Source organism: Anthonomus grandis, chromosome 3 (assembly GCF_022605725.1).
Source record: "Anthonomus grandis grandis chromosome 3, icAntGran1.3, whole genome shotgun sequence".
NCBI classification, from domain to species: domain Eukaryota; kingdom Metazoa; phylum Arthropoda; class Insecta; order Coleoptera; family Curculionidae; genus Anthonomus; species Anthonomus grandis.
In genome coordinates, this window is record NC_065548.1 from 25,582,372 (window position 1) to 25,605,050 (window position 22,679).

At 29.7% G+C, this 22,679-nt stretch overlaps 2 protein-coding genes and 1 long non-coding RNA gene across 4 annotated transcripts in view; 1 reads left to right on the forward strand and 2 right to left on the reverse strand.

Moving 5' to 3' along the window:
* The window catches only part of LOC126734433 (uncharacterized), a 109,024-nt gene extending 100,393 nt beyond the window's left edge, over window positions 1-8,631 (forward strand). For both annotated transcript variants that reach the window (XR_007660050.1, XR_007660049.1), the window contains exon 2: window positions 8,288-8,631. This is a non-coding gene — a long non-coding RNA (uncharacterized LOC126734433). The remainder of the gene's footprint in view (window positions 1-8,287) is intronic.
* LOC126734429 (adhesive plaque matrix protein) overlaps window positions 1-18,603 on the reverse strand; it is a 93,222-nt gene extending 74,619 nt beyond the window's left edge. The window contains exon 1 of the mRNA XM_050438058.1: window positions 18,287-18,603. Within this exon, the coding sequence (XP_050294015.1) occupies window positions 18,287-18,326 (40 nt within the window). The 5' untranslated portion in view covers window positions 18,327-18,603. The remainder of the gene's footprint in view (window positions 1-18,286) is intronic.
* Window positions 8,973-10,736, reverse strand: LOC126734431 (uncharacterized). The gene is made up of 2 exons (XM_050438070.1): window positions 10,299-10,736; window positions 8,973-10,141 (listed from the first exon to the last, which is right to left on the reverse strand). The coding sequence occupies exons 1-2, from the start codon at window positions 10,473-10,475 to the stop codon at window positions 9,221-9,223; spliced, it is 1,098 nt and encodes a 365-aa protein (XP_050294027.1). The 5' UTR covers window positions 10,476-10,736; the 3' UTR covers window positions 8,973-9,220.
* Window positions 18,604-22,679: the final 4,076 nt, after the last annotated feature.

Here is a 22,679-nt window from a genome sequence, read left to right on the forward strand (position 1 = left end):
CATCAAGAATCTCAGCATTATTAGGCAATGCATCCAATGAATAGGTTCTTTCTTTTTCTAAAATTACTTAAGGAATTAATTTTTGCAGGAGATTAACTCGTTGTAAGTGAGTCTTTAAGATTCCTTCTCAAACCAAAGTACTCAAATAATTATTTTTTTAAAATATTTTTATTTGTATTATTTTATAGTTAATATTAATTTCTAATCTTCAAAGATAGGGAAAATAATCTAAGTAGTAAATATTACATTTCTGCAAGAAATCTGGGATTGCTTGTAAATTTGAAATTTTCAGGGTCAATATCTGCTAATAAAAGCAGTTCAGAAAGAAACTAATAACTGTTTATTTTTAGTTTCCTTCTTTCGTTTCTTTTTTTCCTGTTTAATAATTTAAAAAAAATGTTAATAAAGTTAAAAAGGGTTAAAAAGTTAGTAAAGTAATTACACAAGTGCTTAAAAATTTTCCATAATTTTGCATGAAAGCATATTTTTCTAAAAACAACATGAGTTCATTTTAAAATTTTGGCGAAAAGCTGTTTTACAAAATATGAAAATGATCGAATGTAATTTTTTAAAGAATATACGCATGAATGCAAAATTATCTTAAAATTTTTATGCACGAGTCTAATTTAGGGAGAAAATTACTCAAATAACGATTAAAACAAATTTATATTAACAAATTTTTTATACAAACAAAAAAATTAATTTATTATTAAAAATACAATTATAATAATTGTTGTTATTTTAATAAGTTGAAGAATTGTTTAGTTTTATCATATCATTCTTTTTATTCGATCTCTTTTCTTCAACAATAGGTTCGTGATGTTTCTTTTCAAATAAAGGACGTGGTTTTGGCGTTGTTAGGGGCTACTAAATGCATGCCAAATAATACATATTTTTTAAACGTCAAGAATTTGTATTGTTTCTATCAATCAACAATGAGAACTTAATAGGTAGTTTTCCATAGGGTTCTTTTCGATAGCTGAAGGGGTTTTTTGTTACCTACAGAGGTAGTTTTCGCTGTAATCAAGTGAAAACAACCTATAGCTAAATGGATGAGTTTCCTTTTTTTTTTAAATAATTTGATTTTTTGATAGATAAAAACGACTGAAACTACTATGACTTATGACTGCTTATGACTAAAATCTTTCATAAAATCGATCGATCGTTGATTGTCTTTATTTATCTATATAGATTTAACAAATGAAATTGATAAAGTACATCACCAAAAATAAGATCACAGACTTGACCAAACTGATATTGAACAAAGTTAATAAAATCGAAAAGAATGCTGAGAAGAATTTTCAGATAGCTGATGTCAAAGTAATTTTCTTAGTTCTATAAATTTCTTTATGAAAGTGATAAACTTATTGGTGACGAATGAATATGTTTATCCCTTTTCAGATTAAGGTCCAATATTATACCCAAATATTTAATTTTATTGACTAATTATATTTGTATGATGTCATTATCAATTTTAAAATATAATGTTAAAATATAAGAAAGAGCATCTGAGCAGTAACTAAATGGCATGAAAAATGTTTTGTCGGTATGAATTAAAAGTTTTTGTGTGTTTAACCATTGAAATACTCTTGCTGAATATAATTGTGACTTTTATTTTAATCCTTTATCCAATGTTTTGAACCTCATTAAATTCCTCATCTTGGCTTAAATTTGAAAAATAAATCTACAAGTATTATAAAAATACTATATATAGGTAAATCAGTTTTACCACTAACCAAAACTCTTTATGTCATTATCGACACGTTAGTTTTAATCTGTTTTGTAAAATTACGTATTAATATATTATTTTTTATAAATGTTGCAAAACCAGTTGTTATAACAGTTTTAATCTGTGAATCTGAGAGTTTTTTAGTCGGTGAGTCACATGAAAAGTTCGAGCCATAGGACTATTAACAGTCTTAAAAGATGTTGGTATATTTCGTCCTTTCCAGTCCTCAACTGTCCGCACAAGATCTCGTCGGCCCAAGGTCCGTAACTCGGCATAAACTCTGAGAAGATGATAGCTTTATTTATACAAAACAACGGTGAAAACACTTAAGTCGTCTTATGATCTTAAAGGCAATATCAATTTGTTTTCAAATATGAAATAGGAAATTTGATTAGTTAAATTAAAATTGGTACCCCATATCTGAAAAGTTTAAAATTATAAGTTAATAAAATAAATGTATCCACTTTTCACATTTTTACTTGTTTATCGGCAACTCTGTAATCATAATCATCATCATTTAGCTCTCTTGTCTACTGCTGTACCTTAACTTACCCCATTTCTGCCCATTCCATTTGAGCTCTTTGTATCGAATTGCCTTCACATCTCTTTAAATCGTCCATCAAACGTGTAGAAGTTCTAATCTTACTTCTTTTATCCAAGCGCGGTTTCTACTTAATTATCTTTTTTTTTCATCTCCTGTCATTTGAGCCACATGTCCAGCTCATTTCCACTTAAGTTTGCGAATTTAGATAACTGCATCTGTGCTGCCGGTTTTTCTTCGTAAATCTTCATATGTATGATCACTCAATGACATCCCGAGCATGGACCTTTTCATGTTGCGCTGTGTTACCATAAGATTCTTAGCACTTGCTGCAATTAGTGTTAAGGTTTTAGCTTCATAGGTCATGGCCGGCAACACGCATTGATCAAACCTCCTCCTCCTAAAACATTGTGACTTATCGATTTTAAAAACTTTCGCAAGCTTTGTATAAACTACCCAAGATAGTGTAATTCTTCGTCTCATTTTATTGTTTTTTTTTTAATTTAAATTTCATGACCAAGATATACGATATCATCCGCAAAACGAAAATTTATTTATAAACGCAAGTTTTGAACATCCCTATTTAGGGTCTTGTTTTCTCAATTGAGTTTTATAAAAGCTTACTCCAAGACTTATACTGAGCTCAGTATTTTCATGAAGTTTTACCATTATTGTAGATATTGTAAGTCAGCTTTGAGTATCTGTAATTAACCCGACTTTTCTGTAATGTACTAAAGACCGCATTCACTCTTACCATATCAAAGGCCTTTTCAAAGTCTACATAAGCAAGGAGTAGTGGTTTATTGTATTCGATGCTTTTTTTCAATCACCGTTTTGTGTTTTGCACATGGTCATTTATTTATTTAGCAAGCTCGTTTACTCTGGAGATTGCTACAAATTAAGTTTTCTCTAAAGTCTCGTTGTGGTTATTTTTGTAAACAATTTATAGAGATGGTTCAAAAGGCTTATCGGTCTATAGCTTCGGTATATCACCTTTCTTATGGAGTTATATTACAATAGTATTATGCTATTTATCTTGTTTGCTATTGTAAACGCAAATTTAATAGCACTGTAATTTTTTTTCCTTAGCGCGAGCTTTATTCTATTTTATGTTATGCATAATATTTCTTCTAAACCTTGATTTACAATCTCTTTTTTGGCTGTTACTATATCCGGTTCTGTGCTTAGAGTTTAATATATCTTCCTTTTGGCTTGTGTACAACATCTGATATTCTAATATTTTTAGGATTTTTTCCCTACTTGTTGTTATTAATATTGACCAGAAAAAAGTGCTATTTTCTAATTTAACTGATATTGTATAGCTTACCATTACCTAGATAGCCATAGTGATATCTATCACTTAAAATGGATACCCTCTGTGAAATATCATTTATTTGCAAATTGCTTAGGCAAAGTAAATACACCTAATAGCATTATTATATTTTGCCTTTCTCCCAAAAGGTTTTCGTTAAATGCCCTAAATTCAATTACTTAGTAGTTACAGGTTTAGTAAACAAGTGGAAATGTAATTATAAATTAAGTAGAGTTTATTTTAAATTTTAACCACCGTTATTTGTAACCCCGTATAAAAGTAATTAAATAAAGAAAATTACATAATCAAATGTTTTTATTTGTTGGTGTCCAATAATGGATTTTTTCGTCTGAAAATATTAACCTTGATCCGAATTAGTTTTACGATTGGGCGAGTTTTCTAAAAATGATTATATCCTAATTTATATCTACCATAACCGTAAATAAACCCAAATAATTAATTAAGATCGACATTATGAATAAATGTAACGTTTATTTAATTTTTTTTGTCTTAAAATACATTCGTTAGTTATAAATGATTTAACATTTATTATAACATATGAATATTATTGTAAGTTACTGTGGATTTAATATAAAATAATAAACCAGTTTAACTTTCTGTATTTAGAATACATTAAAATATTTTAAGCCGATAATATAATTTTCCTATATTTTTCTAATTGAAAGTATATTTCAAATTACATATCGGTTTATAAATAAATTTAGATTTAAAAGAATTATAATTATTTTATATATTCCCATAAAAAATATATTTAAACAGAAGCTGTAGGAACCGATGGGGTAGGTGCATCTGTCTGTATTAATGTATTATTCACATAGATTAAGCACATAGTTAATGTCTGCATAGATACTACTAGTTTTAGACAATTTGAAGGTTACTCGCAAACAAAATAGAATGAAAAAATTTTTTTTCGAGGTATAGATAGGTTTTGGAGATGCTTATCGGTCTATTATTATTTTGTTTATATTTTTGTGATCTAAAAATCTTTTAAGGTTCTTCCTGAGTGAGTTGAATCTGGGATCAAATAAAATTGAAGTTTTAAACTTTAATACTGGCAAAGTTTCGGTTTTAAGCCATTAGTTGGTTCTACTTCTTTTCAGGCTGAAGCAAAAAGACTATTGCATACTGTAAAAAATGTTTGAGGTTCATTACACTTTTTATGACTGTAAAGTATAGTAATTATGACCAAAGGGTTTTTACTTTTTATTCCCCAGAGCATGGCCTAATATACGTCGAAATGTTAGTAGTATTAAAATCCAAAATCTGAGTTTTATTGGACCCCAGATCCAACTCATTTAGCAAGAAGCTGATTAATATTTTCCTATAAAGTCGGTTAGGTTACCTGCATCCTTTCCAAGAGTTTCACTGTTTGAATAGATCTCCCTCAGGGATCAATTTTACTAATTAATTCATTAATCTTGATTTTAAATACATTCCAAATGACTACTAAGATATATTTTTGTCTATAGAATATTCTGGAAACCACTTCCAAACTAAGTCTTAGAAATATCAATCTCTTCTTTTTAGTCATGATATAAAAACAGTAATTAAGAATTACTACAGGTTAATATTGGCAATGAAAGCCATAAATCCTTAGTTTCTGCAAGAAATCTGGCTTGTTGTAGGCAGCTTCTTGATGAAGTAATAGATAGTATTCAATCAAAGGTAATTATTAAATACTGAATTTAAACAAATGCTTTGTAGTTTTGTATTAACTCAGTTTAATTTTTGTATTATTGTGTGGTCTGTGGTTACATGAGAAAAAATAAAAAAATTGGTTGCTTTCTTGTCTTTTCAATTTAAGAGAAACATCAGAGCAGATATTAAAAAGGTAAAAAAGACCAGAAATGGGCAATTACAGGTCAATTTCTCTAATCTAGCTGTTTTTTTTGGCAAATTAATTTTCTCTTAAAATAATAAAATTTTCGATAAGAAATATCAATTAAAGAGGCTATTTATAAGGAATCTATAAAGAAATCACCAATAATTAGATGATAGACTTAACCAAATTTAGCAATTTTGGAATAAATTGAAGAAAGAACCTGGACTTTTACTTTCAAATAGTCCTAATTTTGTTTTCCAAATTACATGGAAAGGAGCTATTTAGGAGTAATGCTGCCAAGCCAGCACTAAGTTTAAAGCATCTTAAAAGTTATGATGTTACAACACTTACATTTTTTAGTCCAAATAGGACATTAGTCCAGTTCTTATTTATTCTCTTACTCAAGTGGTCTTTCAATAATTTAAATTTATTCATTGAAGTTGACCTTATTCGCTATGTTTCTATTTAGTCTTATGCCACGAGGTTTCTGAGACAAATTACCCAAAGCTCGGTCGGATAAGCCAAACTTTCGATCCTGTCTTTGTGCAGGGATAATTTAAATCACGCTGTCGAATTCGAGTTATTTATGAGAGACCCTTAAAATTAACCGTGGGTTTCTACCATTGGTAATCCTTATAAAATTACAACTTACTAATGTAATATAGTAAACAGATAAGCAATATCGTTAAATATTTAAGAAGAAAAAATGAAGGGTTTAAAAAAAATATTGAAAATTTTTAAAAGCTTTCATGTTAGGCAATTTTTTACAAAAGGTCCTTAAAATAATCTTAATATGTAAAAAAAAGGCAAATTGGAATACTCAATATTTTGATCATGTTTATTTTCCAGAATTTATATACATATACATGTACAGGCTGGTTGGTCGTTTAGAAAACCAATTTTTTTTTTTTTTTTTTTTAATTAAAATTGTGACTTATATTTTTTATTTAAGCACAAGGTGGACTTAGACAATTCAGTGAGAGATTTAAAGTGGACCGTATTTGTGTGAATAAAAGTAAATGTGGAAAGGTCGAAAAACCAGCCTTTAAAGATCCTTACCTTAAGGTGTCTGTATCCGGCTTCAGCAGGCCTGCTCTGGACTTGGGTCTTCTAATTGGGGTTTAATCACTAAGAGTGGTTGCGGGTTTGATAAGTAAATCACGATCTGTGATGCGGTAAGATTAAGACAACAGTTGCCGAAAAAATGTATAGATCACGACACTGGAATCAATGCGCGATGATCAAGTGCCAACAAGGAAGTCGTCTTCTCTCTGGTCTCCGTTCAGCACAAACCAAAGGAATTCAGAAATTTAAAGGCTATCGTACACGCGTAGATTTGTTGTTGTTAAGACTTAGAAAATATTAGTTAACTTGGTAATAAAGGAGAAAATTAAATTAATTGAAATGGTAGTTTTAATTTGGAGAGCAAAACAAATAAATATTATAAAAAGAAAAAATCTAAACTATTTGGACGTTCACAAACTAAATGTGGACGGAAGCAAAAACTTAAATGGCAGATAGGAAACCTCAAAATAATATCAGTTTGTAATATACACTATATTCGAAAAATGCTTCATTACAAAGATAGGGTATCAAAGTTTTAATTAAAATATTTAAAATTCAATTATGTTTGTAAAACTGCTTTAGATATTTAAATGAAATTTGGCATGTTTGGTTAAATAATTATATTTTACGCAAACATTATTATTTTACTTTTACCAGTGGCGTGCGTATGGAAACATCTTCGCACAATTTTAATGAAGAAAATGGTGCGCCACTGGTCTTTCTAATATCAAAATTTTTTTCTAGTTTTATCATTATGAAGTATGATAAAATATTTTGTCCGTTTGACCTGCCGTTTGCCACAGAAAAATTAAAATACATACTACCTCCAAAAAAAAAGTTAAACAAAAACAAAAATTGCTCAAAATTTATTCCTCTTACTTCAATACATTTTTGACATCTTTTAACTAACGCACGTACTACTGCTGACACTTTATTAGGATTTTGCCGCATCTCACTACAGGCTTGGTGAATCCTAAGAAGTAAATCTTCCCTTATTTGTAAATAGAGGATTTGCATAAAATTTATATAAGGTGTGTCCGCACGCACGCTACTGGTGAAGTAAAATTATATTTTTTTAAAAAAAAGATGTATCTTTGCTACTTATCTAAATATATCAAATTTTGATAAAATATCTAAAGTAGTTTTGAAAATATAATTAAATTTAAATATATTAATTAAAACATTTAACACTACGTATCTTTGTACAAAGCAATTTTCGAAAACTGGACCATCCTCTATTTTTATTTTAAAATAAAATAATATTAAATTAAACATAAAAAAGCACGTTTTAACTGAAAAAAAAACAGATAGAGCTATCAAATGTCATACATTTGTACATTTCGTTGATTTTTTTAGCTTTGCGATGTTTTGGTTTTAATTTTAACGTTAAAATATTGCTTGTCTTTATTTTAATTTCACAATATCATTATATTGCCTATGGTACCAATTGTAATTCCTTATTTACAACCCATCTAACTTATTCAGAATTAAAAATTATTTGTTAAATAAATTTATGAATTTCAAGTTATGTGAAACTTAATTGATTTTATAGAATTTTTGACATTTTTTACTTTTATAGTAAATTAAGAAACGTTAAAAATTTAACGTAAATAAAAACATTATAGTCCCTCGTTACTTATAATAATTAATGATTTGTTAGGTCCTACATTTTCCGAACATACAAATGCTCATCCTCAAGAACCCTAAGAAAGAGTTACATAGTTGGGAAGATATTTATAAATAGTGATAGGGATTAAATTTACAATTACTAAAATTAACTGACTTTTCTATAATTAGGCTTATCCGAAGACCAAGCCAGAATGCCTCCTAGAGACCAAGAACTGCTTACACCAAATCCCCTGTGAATCTGAAGGGTCATACATTGACAAGACAAAGTGAACATTGTAATTCAAAAAAACATCGAAAGAGGACCTGAATAGGAGTTGCCAGATCAGGAATAGCAGAACACGCTTGGTTTAATGGCTATTATGTCCTGTATGAAATTATCATTTGGAATGTCTTTGTTATAATTTAACATAGAATGTCTTGTATATTACGATATTTTTATTGTTTATAATTATTTTAAATAAGTTTAGGATTTTAATCGGAAATCATTAAATATAATAATCTTACTATTTTTATCTATTATTAAATTTTAAAAACTTTTTACTTTGCATTTAAAAAAAATTACCAGACTTAAAGAAAAAATATAATATATCTTTAAATATCCAAACATCAAAGGCCATTTCAAAAAAGGTAACCCAAGGAACACACCGTACATTATTATCATTAAGTATAGGTTTATTCGACGATTTTTTAATTTTTTTTTTGGTTTTGTTATAATTATTAACTGTATATGGTCAAGATATATCATTTAAACTGTAGAATATACGTATATAATATACTATTCTATTTGCAAAAGGGAGATTCAAAACATTGACATGGGATTTACATATATAATTTTTAACCTCAATTTTGATGAAATTACCCCAATATCACTTCTGTATTAGCCACTGTGTAGCATACGATATACTTTTCATACACTACATTTATGATATTACATACAATTTTTATGTGACAGTGATTACTGTTACAATAAAATTAAAGTATTTTATGTTTTACCTATCTATTATTGATTTATAATACCTTAGAAACGGAATATGTTATGGTAGCAATAATACCTGCTATCACACCTAGGGGCATTATGATAATGCCCGGAAATTTTATTGCTTATCCAATTTTATTTCCAAAATAAAAATTACAATTTTGAAATGTCCCGGAAAATGTAGCTGATCCCACTATAGAATGGTCGGTGTTTTTTGTGATGGTAGAGGTGGCAGCACTAACGCTATTTTGTATAGTTTGTAAATTGTCCATTAAAGAATTTTCAATAGTCGATACGGAATTAACCTCGGAGTTAACTAAATTGACAATCATTTTGGCTACTTTATTTTTGGATGAAATACTTTCTTCTATATATCCTTCAGCTACTGAAGAGCTTTTCCATTTCCCATGTTGTTTTAGCATTTCAAACGAAGCACCTGCCTCAACAAGTAAAGTTGACGATGTGCGACGCAAACAGTGGCCGGTATAAGCTTCTGCATTATCCAGTTTTAAAAATTTTGCGATCAATGTTGGGACGCTTCCTATGGTATTTTTTCCAACAGGTTGTACTGTACAGCGACTCTTTCTATAGGTAAGAAAGAATCTTCGCTCCTTTATTCCAGCTGGTCTTAATGCTGCGTACTTTTTTATTAAATTTAAAGCGCCTAAATCTTCTTCATTGATAGCAAAACTTTTTGAAGTTGAAGTTTTAGTTTCTGGTACCTTTATAACCAAGACCGTTCCTCTATCTTCAATATCATCAATGGTCATTTTGACCAACTCATCTCGTCTTAAACCTCCAAAAACACCCATTACCAATATGACTTTGTGTACCAAGTAGATATCATCAGGAGCCTTCTTAATAAATTTTATTATTTGTTCTCCTTCCAAAACTTTAGACTTCTTCGGGACATATCCTTTCGACTTAACTTTTAAATAAGATATGAGACGATGGTATTGCGAGACGTCTATATTTTTATAGACCATTAACGTGGACCTTAGGGTAGAATACTTAGTCCAGAGAGAGTTCGGACTGTATTTTTCCGACTAAAAATATTAAAATTTGTTAAACATATGTACCTATTAAAATAAAATCAATTACTTAATCAAAATTTAATAATTAATTATTATTAATTTATTTAATTATTATTATTAATTTTAATAATTTAAAAAATCAAAACTTAATAATCAATTATTAACTTACCAGTTCCTGAAAATATGCCATTAGAACGGTTTCGGTTATTTGAACAATTGCGTTGGCATCTTTCCAAATACCAAATATGCCATACTCCCGATCATACTGTTGCCTTGATTTAACTGGCAAAAGATTTTCGGTCGCTTTTATGGCCTTTTCTCTTATATTTTGTGGAATTTCTTCCATTTTAAGCAAATATTTAAACAAAAAATGCCAACTGACTTACTGACAGAAACATCAAAGTCAAACTTAAATAATCACTGCAAGTCACTTGATAAATTTCTGTAGATAGGTATGTACGTATACCTACCTGTACAGGTAGACCCTATTTTTTAATTAATATTAAAATTATTTTTGTTCATAAAAATCAATTTTTAGGTAAAACATAAAGCATTGTATGCACCACGGGCATTGTTAGACTCTAATGCCCATCAGGCGGAAACCTACGGTACCTTTCGGGCATTATGGTCCTTACAATGCCCTTGATACATAAATAGCTATTAGGTTAAAATGTTGGGTCTAAAGGCTGTACATCACCCTGCATTAGTATTTATACCAGCTTTTCAAATAGCGGTATTAAAATTTTCCATTATTACTTTAAAGAAAAAGTATTTTAATTTCCTACACTTTTTAAATGACAATTACAAAAAGATATGTCTATCCCAAAAGGCAAATATATCTAATACACTTGTTTTTCTATAGAATATTGTTATTTAAACTTTATAATGCTGACTATTTGTATATGACTGTTGGATTTTTATTTTTTATTTATAGCTATTCTTTAGTTGCTTTCCTATTTAAATGATACATGTAAAAATTTTAACTTTTTGAAAACTTAACATCAAGAATACAAATTTGCCATACTTAATCATTAATAACGTTAATAAACATAACATAAACATAATATTAAATACATCAACGTATATCACGCAGACATTTTATCCGATATTTACCGTTGAAGCTCAAATAAAAATGTACACTTGGTATAAACCAAAAATTAATATTTATTTAACTATCGTGTGTTACTTGGGAAGTATATCTCTGTAATTTTCTCTGATCTCTTAAATGCCTGTGGTCACCTAGTCTTGCCGAGCAAGTTGGTACACTATGGTATAAGAAGTGTATTTTAGAGCAGCATATTGGCACAGGTATGTCACAGGGGCATATAAAGAGTCATCTGGGGCCATATTTTTGAAACCATTCGAATTTGATTCGCATACGAAATTAGAGGATTTCGCACGAAAAATCGATATTCGTATTTTCTACCGCATCGTATGGGAACTTTTTCGCATGCGGTGTCTCGAGTGGGTATATATCATTCTAATTTCAAAGTTCGTGTGCGTTTTTCAATTTAATTTTGCCACTTGTTTTGTTTTGATTTTAACCTAGCTTTGTTTTTTTTTAATTTGTGTCAGTTCGTTAAGTATTTTCGTAGTTTTTGTTTTGTTGCTTATTGAAAAAAAAACAACTATAATTAAATGGCAAGATTAAACAATCTTGTGCAAAGAAACGTCGTCGATGCACTGGAAGAGACGGAAACTCTTAAATTATACAGGGTGTCCCAAAAAAGAGTGTCAAGCGAGCGCCCAGAGATAGAGCAACCCTAGGGGAATCCGAATCACCCCCATGTATATGATCCGATTTTTTTTAGTTTAGGAGTTATTACATTTTTTGTGATTTTTTAGTATTATTCGACTTTTATGCTTATTTCTGCTATATTCATAGTAAAGATTTTCTGTTAAAAAATTTAAATAGATTAGAATTAAATATATTTTTATAAATTATTTTTTATTATTATTAATTTTTATAAGCAATATTTTAATTTCTGGATCAAATTATCTTTGTTGTATCTTTGTATGTGTCTTTGTTGTCAGAGTTAACTTTTATCTAAATAATAAAATAAAAATCAGGCATTTGCCTTACCTATTTACTAAAAATGTAATAAGACCTAAACTAATCGTCGTAATCGTAATTTAAAGTCGGGTAACTTTAAATTCCGGGTACTCTGCCATAAATAAAATGTGTTCTTTCTTTTGCTCACTTGACACAAAACCGCAATATTTTTTATTTTTTGAATCCATTAAAAAAAAAGTATCGAAAAAGCCATGAAACGCCATAAAAAAAACCTTAAAATTCCCTCATGTTTTTAAACTTAAATTTCAGGTTAGGTTAAAAAATCTTTATCGTCTTCATCCTGTTTGACATGGCCTCCAATAACACTCGACTTTGCTGCGTTGCCACTACATTTCATATTCGTATGCGAATGAAATTTCGAATGCTGTTAAAAAATGCACTTTTTAATTCATATACGAATTTTGCCGCTCGACTTTGTTCGCATTCGAAGATTCTCGCATGGTTTCAAAAATACGGCCCCTGTTCTTCATCTTGTATGTCAATGAACTTCCGTCTCACATGTCAAAGTTCAAAGTCATCTTACTAGATTGCATACTTGCTAATGATACCACTCATCTCAGCAATGGTAAAGATCTTCCAGAACTTCCAGACGATCTCCAAACATGGTTGCTTACAGATAATAATTTAATTGTTAACATATAATCTACATCTCAATCTAACTTGGAAGCCACATATTAATCGGCTTTTAAAAATATTACGCCAGGTCTCCAGAATGACTTCTTTTGAAATCAGCGAATCTCTATATATAGGTTTTTTTTATTAAAGGCAATCCTATAATATTGACTATTAGGAAAATCCAACAGACTGAGACAAGTGTTTAAAATGCAGAAAACTGCAATAACAATATTGTGTAATAAACATCTGACAGTGTTGTAGACCTTTATTTAAGCAATTACAAAGTTTAACAATGCTAGCCTTGTATATTTTCCAATGCCTGTTGTACATAATGATACATCTTTCTGAATTTGGTACAGTTTGCATACTATTCTTAAATTAATTTTTCAAATAGGAAAAAATTGACATAGGCCGTTTTGGGGAGGCTAAATATCCACGGTTAATTAAGGCCTTGTTTACGATAGACTTGTAAACAGGTCTAGGTCGCAGTTAAAGCATAAGGAGCGACGAAGTAAACGATAGCATTTTTCTACAACCCTACGAACTATAGGTTGACCCAAATTCAAAGGTGAGACGTGTGTCCGAGACGTGTGCTACATTTTATTTTCCGTTTCAGCACCAAGCTCATGTGGAGAAATTGGTAAAGCATTATCCTTCTCTTCTTAATGCTTTGTAAAAAAGTACTTTGCCGATCGTGTATAGTTAGTTATAATACGATGGATTAAAAGTTTTAATATAACAATTTTATTTTATATTATTAATTAGAAAGTTTTTATTAGAAAAAAATAATTTTAGTAGAAATATAAAACAAATGTTTCACAATATTTGGTATTGTCTATATATTGGTATATATTTTTTTGGTATATTTTTATATAACTACTTTTTAGCTTTATTTTTTATTAAAACCGTTCTAAATAAAACAGACTTACGCAAATGTTTATTTCTATAGCCATCTAAAAACTATGCGGGTAAAAGTCGACATATTGTAAATTAAATCAATGTTTTATTTCATTTACAAAATAAAGTCAACTACATTCAGTACGTTCCATTTACATTAATCTAAAACACCTAATCTTTATAACATTAAAGCGGACAGGCGGATGTTAAATACATTAAAGATTTATCACTAATATTCTTTAATAATTTATATCCATTATAAATATTAAGCTGATAAATATACTATTAGGATTCCAATGAAGTAGAAGAAAATTCTTTTGTAAAGATTTAGACATAGTAAAGATCTTTTCATGAAATAAAATGTACTTACATTTATTGTACAACCAGAATTTAAGAAAAAAAATACACATATTTGCATTAATCTGATGAATGCAAAGAGATAATACTGCAAAGAGATAATACTGTGTTACAACTAGGCAAAATATGCGTCCAACATAGTAAAACATTAGTTTGCTAAGATAAATATAACTGTACTTGCCTGACTATCCTAATTCTTAGACTTGGAAGTGAATATCTTACGAATCACAAATACCTCCAGAAGAAATTTAAAATATATTTTATAAAATAAAGATTTTCATATAAATGGAAATAATCCAACAGTAATTTTTGGTTTCTATAATTATTAATTTTTTTGGTTATTTTAAATTTTTTTCTTTGTTCTAAATTAATATTAATAAGTTATAGTATATGGTGTTTAAAATACTAATAGGTTTATATTACTCTAAATTTACCTTATAGGCATAAAATAATCATCAATGGAAAAATATACACAGTTCAAGTACAATGGTGGAATAAAAACAAAGGATAATTTTCAAAAAGGCCGTGGCGGAAGTAATTCTACAAGGACATAAATTTTAAAATTTACTACACTCATTGAACCGCAGCCTGAACCTAAATATATTATAAAATAATTTAATTTTGTATTAATACCACAAAAGGGTTATTTAAGTGTATGAGTTTTAGTTTTGTGTTTGTACTGAAAATATGCAGTTTTTCCAAGTGGATAAATGAGACGAGGTCGTCGGGCATGCAGAATTATAGAGTTCATATTTTCATAGGAACGTTTAAACAATTAAATTAAAAACAATATTTTTTATATTTAAAATAAATGTATATAAATATTTTTTAATTAAATTATTTAAAAATTTTAACAATTAATAATATTTACCCGATATCTCTTTACCTTTTTGAAAAATATTAAAATTCATAAAAAAATATAAGTAGAGATAAATTTATAATGCTCTTTTTCTGGGAAAAACTACTGCCTTAAGTAAGACTACTACCGTACCAAGGTAATAAGATTCTAGCAAAAAAGTAAAGAAATATTACAAGAACATTCGGGAAATGCTCTACATCAGCATTTGTCACTGTGTATTAAATGTCATTTGTCACACATTCAGTCACTGTTGCCTGATTAATAAAAATGAGAATAAGGAAATTATTGAAAATTTGTAAAATCACCCTTTGTTCTACTAATAATTTTGGTACCTGATGCTGGATTTTGGAATTTTAAAATTGGTAAGAAATGCCCCAATCTAAGCCAGGACCATTCTAAATACAGTGCATCCCAAAAGTTATGTCTAAATTCATTTCAAATTCAGGGGTGTGTTCAAAAAAAAAAACGCTCGGACCCGTCAATTTTTATTTCAAGTTGTGCATTTTTGTACGTGAAGATTGTATATACCGGGTTGCTCAAAAATAAACTACGACCATTAACTTCATTTTTTCAAATGAAAGCACCTTTTTTTATTTCATCTTTGAATTTCGCGTGGAATTCTACGTATACTTCATGCATCATGTCCTATACCTAAAGTCAACAGTTCGAAAAAAAAACATTTTACGTAACAAATAAAAAAAGAGCAAAAATTAAGTTAAATGTTCAAAATGGTTGCCATTTACGGCTTGACAATATCCAACGCGATCAATAAAGTCTCGTTGCAACATTTTCAATTATTTCCGGAGTTATGGCGCGCACTTCTCTGCGAATTCTCTCTTTCAAGTCGTCTAGATTATTTGGCCTATTAACAAATACCTTTGACTTGAGGTATCCACACAAAAAAAAAGTCCATTGGTTAACACCAATGGCCTGCTAGGTCGCCTGACCATTCGATGGGTCCTCTCCTTCCTATCCACCGATTGGGAAAGGTTTCGTCCAAAAATGCACGCACAGTGGCAGCATAGTGCGGAGGAGCGCCATCTTGCTGGAAAATTAGTTCTTTGTCAGGATAGTCTGGGTCCAATGGATTTGGAAATAAAGCTAGTAATGCTGGAACTAATTCAAATTGGAGAAAATCGAGATACACTTGTCTCATTAAAGTCTGTTCAAAGAAAAAGGGACCTATTACTCTTCCGCGCACTATTCCACACCACACATTTAGTTTTTGAGGGTACTAGGTATTTACCTCCATCATCCAATGCGGATTTTCTGTTTCCCAATATCGACAATTTTGTCTGTTCACACTACCATTCAAACAGAATGTGGCTTCATCTGAAAAAATAATATTTGTTACTAATTATTACTTAGATTGCAAATGTTTTGTAAGCGTTCACAAAACTTATTTCGCCTATCGAAATCGTCATTAAATAACTCTTGCACAGGAATAACTTTGTAGGGGTGATATTTGTGCTTTTTACCTATTCGGTGAACTATAGATTTCGCCATGTGTAAATTTGCCCCAATCTGCAACAGAGGAGTGCATAGATTTTTTTCCAAAGAAAGCAAAACGTCAAGTTGCTCATTTTCATCTCGAGCAGGAGATGAAAATGAGATGAAGGAGCTGAAATCTGGTCGTCAGATTTCAGCAGATCTCTAACATGACCAAATTCTCTAAATTTAGCCTCTATTCTACTCACCACCTTTTGACATATCGGAGGACGATCAGGATGGATTTCACTAAATAATTGAGTAGCTTCTCTTTGACTGTTCTATCACCAAACCCAACCATGCACAGAATTTATATTTTTTCTCGTTCCGCTAACTTTACCATTGTGAAAACCGCAACTTTGCTCGTACACTTCACACTTGACAATATATGTTTGGCGTACAACTGTCATACAGTTTCTATGAAAATACACGGTCACCAGTCAACAATAAAAAAACACGAATGAATGGAATTTTGCTCTGTATAAAAATTCTCAGAGATAAGATGACTCGTAAGGTGAACTTCAATAATAATGTTTGGTCGTCTTTTTTTCAATAACTGTTGACTTTAGGTATAGGACATGATGCATGAAACATACGTAGAATTCCACGCAAAATTCAAAAATGAAATAAAAAACGGTGCTTTCATTTGAAAAAATTAATTTGATGGTCGTAATTTATTTTTTAACAACCCTGTATATACAAACTTCACGTACAAAAATGCGCAACTTGAAAGAAAAATCGACAGGTCCGAGCGTTTTTTTTTTGAACATACACCTGAATTTTAAATGAATTTAGACATAACTTTTGGGATGCACTGTATATCTAGCTTGGAGAAGTTTAAATAAACAGTAATCTCACAAAAAACAATAATAACCTATTGTCAAATACTAATTGTTTATAATTTGTGTGCGTGTTAAGTAACTCTCTGGTCTGATGATGGCAAGAACACTTGCTGAAATGCATCACTCTTGAAATTAGAGGACTAGCATTTTATTTGTGGAGATAATGATCATATGATTTTTTAGTGCAGATTTTATTTTTTAAATTATAGCCATATAAATATATCCATTTAAAATATATTTGTATATCATTAGTTTTGCTTATCAATCAAAATTTTCAATTCACTAACAAATTACATTTTTAAATTAATGTATAATTTACCAAATACAGCAAGTATGAATGAAGAATCTACAAATTTAATTAAATATGTAATTCATGTAATATCTAACTAACTAACTAACAGAATATTTTTTAATTGAAACATTGACAGATGTTGCTAGAGAATGGCCATGGAGATAAGTGATACAATAAATCGCAATACTGTTGACTATAAAATTCTAGTACAAAAATCCATCATATTGAGCCTTCAAAGCTTATCATATATCACATATTGCCTGATGACAATATCAACAATAAACTCATAGTATTGCAGCTCTGTTAGGCAACCAAACCAAAATGCTTTTATTCTTCTGGTCTTTATTATTTTTTTACTTTATTTATTATATTTTGATTCTATTATATTTATATGCATTATTAAGTTAAGTTTTGTTTTGTATGTAAGTTTTGACTTTCTGAATTACTTATTTTATGTATTTAGTATTAACTTTTGTGCAGAAATTAAGTTATACTCCAAAATGTTGAAATTAGGCTAACTAATCCACTATCTTGTTCACATTGCTTTATGTGAACAGGATAATGGATTGTTTATCACAAACTTTATTTTACCCTCGAACATATCCTCAGGAAATTCTTTATTGTGGTGTAAAAAACACTTAAAAAATATGAAGCTATTATAAAAAAAATGCCTTTTTTCACTAAAACCCTTTAAACCATCGCATATTATTACGAATTACTATTATTAGCTTACCAAAAACGGCAACTAAAATCGATCCAAAGTTCAACTTCATATTTGCGGTCAAAAATTTAAACCTTTGTACTTAAAACTGTTCACCTATAAAATTTACAAAAATCCATAGATTCGCAACACATATCCACAAACTCGAAAATAATAAAAGCAAGTGTCGTATCGCTTCCGGTTGTACCACGAGACACTCGCGCACGCAACTACTTCTTCCAAATAATCGGCGATACTATTTCAGCATGCAGTAAAGCACATACAATATAAATGGAATTGAAGAGAACGGCGAGGTACTGTAGGTACTTCGCGAGAACGCTTACGGTGCCCCCCAGGCAAAGAACTAGTGCAATGTCAAGCGGGTAGCAAAAGAAACACGCCAACGAGTTCAGCCTTGAAAGGACGTCAGCTGTTTGGGCTGATGATCGTCATTAAATCTGTTATGAATTTGCGTATTTTGCGAAAAGTTGTCTATCAGTTTGAAAGAAAATTTAACATTACATATGTATAAGCTAGTAGTATTTATTATTTAGGATACAGGCAGAATCAAAGACTTAGGATTCATTATTTTATTACACAAGCGTCAGCTAATAAGTACTGCGAGCATAACTGTTCATATTCAATAAGATTAATATAAATTAAAACTGTATATACAAACCGAGGAAAAGCTATTGTCAATAAACCAAAAAATTAACAAGGACGAAATCCAAGAGACATCTTCTCTAAAAAACTCAATCCGTCAGATTTAGAAGCAGGAGTTACAGATTTAAAAGCTGTTAAATATGGAGGAGCCTAAGAAGAAATCGATGGTTTAAAATTTGCGATATATTTGAAAAACGACATTCAGATTTCGCAAATTCCTTTAAAGCTCAAAATAGCTTTACATGTCATGAAGATATTAATGTCTACACAAAATGAGAACTAGGTATGTGGTAATAATTGAGTGTGATCCTAGAACATGAAGGCTTGTTATGGAAGCAGGTCATTTGAGTATTGGATGGTCAACATCGAGTAGTAATTTCGTAAGTATTATTTTCGATCAAGTTAAACTGTCTAGATGTTTTAGGTGTGCATGTTTGTGCATGGAGTGAAGGCGTATAAATATGAAAATTTTCTTATAACTAATTTATTTTATATAATAAAAATATTTAATACCTTAAAAACAGAATTGTTATTCCGGGAACGCATATTCTACTATTTAATGCAGACGTTTTGTCTATTTCCAAGCACTTGATAGCAAAAGAGTAACTTGAAGCAATAATGATACCAAATTATTTATTTTTGCTTCTATTTTAATGGTAAAGATTGCTATATAAAAATATTAGTAGTACAGAAAAATGTGAAAAATAAAAGAAGTAGAAACATTGTGTTATACGATGACATATATATATATCAACTGCCTAGAGTATTCCGTTTATAGAAATAAACTTTTAGATATGGCCTTGACCGGTATTACGTGCCATATTGGTGTTCCTAAGAGATGTGCATCAGGAAGAGCTTCCCCTATAGATTATATTTATAGTAATGCTGAGAATATGAGCAAGTATGTAAAAGTAAATTTTAATGGTTCATTTGATCATTCTTTCTGATCATTTAGTTGTTAGAACTTTCTGTTAAATAAAAATGTGAAGTTTGCTTACAATAGTTCTTTAGTAAAGAAAATGGTAATGTTTTTTCACCCCTTTATGTAATAGATTATCAAATATTTTAGTATATAAGACCGAGAAAGTAGATACTGCATTTCAGATCATTGGTAGTATCTTAACTATATATGTACATCTAGGAAACAAACAAAAAACGCTGTTTTAGTTTTAGAATAATAAATTTGGTTCCAAGATAAATTGTGTTAAATGCAGTAAATAGATATGATAAAAATATGTTCAGTAAAAAGATCAGATGCTTACTATTTTTACCAATATTATTAAGTTTGCATCAGAACTAATAACCGAACCACTTGATAAATACGTTTCTTGAATCGGGCATCTTCCCGGGCATTTTTGTAAGACAACACGTCGTTCCTTGATTAAAAGAGGTGATGAAATGTTATTTGATCATCTTTTTGCTCTACTAAGTTTAGTCGTAAAAGTTAAATGTTCTTGAGAGGGTTGTTTTTAGCAAAGTATTTTTTAAATAAATTTTTATCATGTAAGATACTTACAGATTGTCCGCACCGTTTTACTAATGGTGTAACTGTGGCAATACAATGTTTGAAACAACTTTATGTATACTTCGATTCTAAAAACAAATGCACTGGCTTTTTTATGGACTTAAGTGAGGCTTTTGATTTAACTCGTCATTCACTGCTACTTCTGAAAAAATCTTAAGAGGCTTAGTTGGGTTGGGTTGTGCAGCTCTGTGATAGTTTTTTTTATGCCTAATGTTTGTAAATGATATATATACAATCATGGATAATCCAACAGATATGGTTCACACATGTTTGCCAATGATAATAATTGGATATTTAATGATAATTATGTCAGACAAGTAATATATAGATTAAGTACTATACTTTGCACTTTTGAAGGTATATTTCTTAAAAGCAAATTTAAATGCAGACGGTTTTTATTAATTTTACACTACGAACATCACAAGCTAATAAAAGTTTCAAAGGATAGATTTATTGAGATATTTCGTAATACGAGAGACAGAAACACGTGTCGAGCAGTACCACATTAAACTTTAACATTAAGGGTTAATGTGGTACTTCGCGACGCGTGTTTCTGCTTTTTGGTTTTTTTGTGGTAGAGCAATCAGGAAACTAAAGGAAAGGGGAAAAAAATAAGCGTCACAAACAGGAGTGAACAACCAATATGTTTAATTAGCTCTTGTACCTCCGGTTTTTGAGGAAAGATACGCATCTACATTAACGAAGCAGAATACATGATAAAAGAATAGGTTTATCGGAATACTGCAAGACGGGAAGCAGAAGAAGTAAACGTGATACTTGCCGATAAGTATTTTTGCTTTTTGGCTTCTTCTAGTTGCCCTGCCTAGATATCATGTTGGTGTTATCACATCGATTATTTAAGTAGAAAATTAGCTTCTTAATATTTTGTGTTGATATTTGAGTTGAAAAGGAAAGTTCATCTCAGTTCAATTTTCCTCGGTATATCAGCACACGTGGTCCATCGCCTTACGGAATTAGGCTTATCTTCTAACATTGGCAGACCATTTATGCTAAAGAAGTGCATGTTGCGCATAGTGCATACTTAGTACAGTGCTCAGGCTTCTGACGTTTTTCCATGCCAATTTCTGTATTGCTCTTATGAATTAAAAGCTTTATTTATTTATTTATTTTACGTTCGATTAAGTAAGGAGATCCGAGCGAATTCCTGCAATGAAGTTGACGATCTCGATGAACAGTAAACTGTACTGTACCAAGAAGTGGCAGTAAGTAGTCCAAACTTGTGTTATAAATACTTGTTAAAGAAAAATCTTTGTATACGCACTCAAGAATGTGATACCAGGAACTCATAAACAATCCTGTTTATACATCTGACAACATTTGAATAAAATCAGTTAAACTTTTTGCAGAAAGGTCGACTACCTTACGGGAAGAAAACCTTGCAAATTAAAACTTTTAGTTTCTTTAATTTTCTGAAAAACCTCATTTTATTATCATTCTTCGTGATACTTTGACTAAAGTAAGTTTAAATATCTAAAAATAGAGAAATTATGTATTTAACTTTTAATATATCCTTATTTTATTTTCCTGCTTTTACCTGAGTCATCTGGAAATGTTATTTTTCTCATGAAGTTTTATCAAATAGATACGAAAAGCGTTATTTTATTATCATTCTTTAATAGTTCAAACTGACTGCGGTAGGTTTATTGGTCTGAAAAGAAGATCTTCATATTCAAATAACCTTGATTATTATATAACAATAAATAATACTGATAAAGCTAAAAAAGAAAATCTTTAAAAGTATATTACAAAAATACACATACTATTATAAAGATGTACAGCAACGTCAGAATCTTACTACCGACTGTCACAAAATTCTTTGATGAGAATTTTGTGAGATTTTTGAGATAAATTGTAAATATCACACACTGCTAGCTTTTTGAAAGAGAAAAATAACAAGAGAAAACACAGATTATTAATATTGACATATACCTCAAATTCTACTTTATTATTAATAAAAATACCAAAAAATGTCATTTAGATCTTTTACACAATTATTATTTATTGAAACATTTTTAATACGATACATTTAAAGTTAAAAAAAATTGATTTTTGAAATGTGAAGTGTCAATAAATTAACGCCACACTAAAGTCGTACTTTTTTCATGAACCTTTCATTAAACCTCTCATGAAACCCAACATTTAATAGGAGATATGCCTTTTACTTGACACCAACAATAAAAGATTATATTAATATCATTTTCGAGATTTTTAATATCT

Coding starts and splice junctions, on each gene's coding strand:
- LOC126734431 (XM_050438070.1), bottom strand. CDS start 10,475: ATGGAAGAAATTCCACAAAATATAAGAGAAAAGGCCATAAAAGCGACC. Junction 10,142..10,298: donor TGGCATATTTTCAGGAACTG/GTAAGTTAATAA, acceptor TAATATTTTTAG/TCGGAAAAATACAGTCCGAA.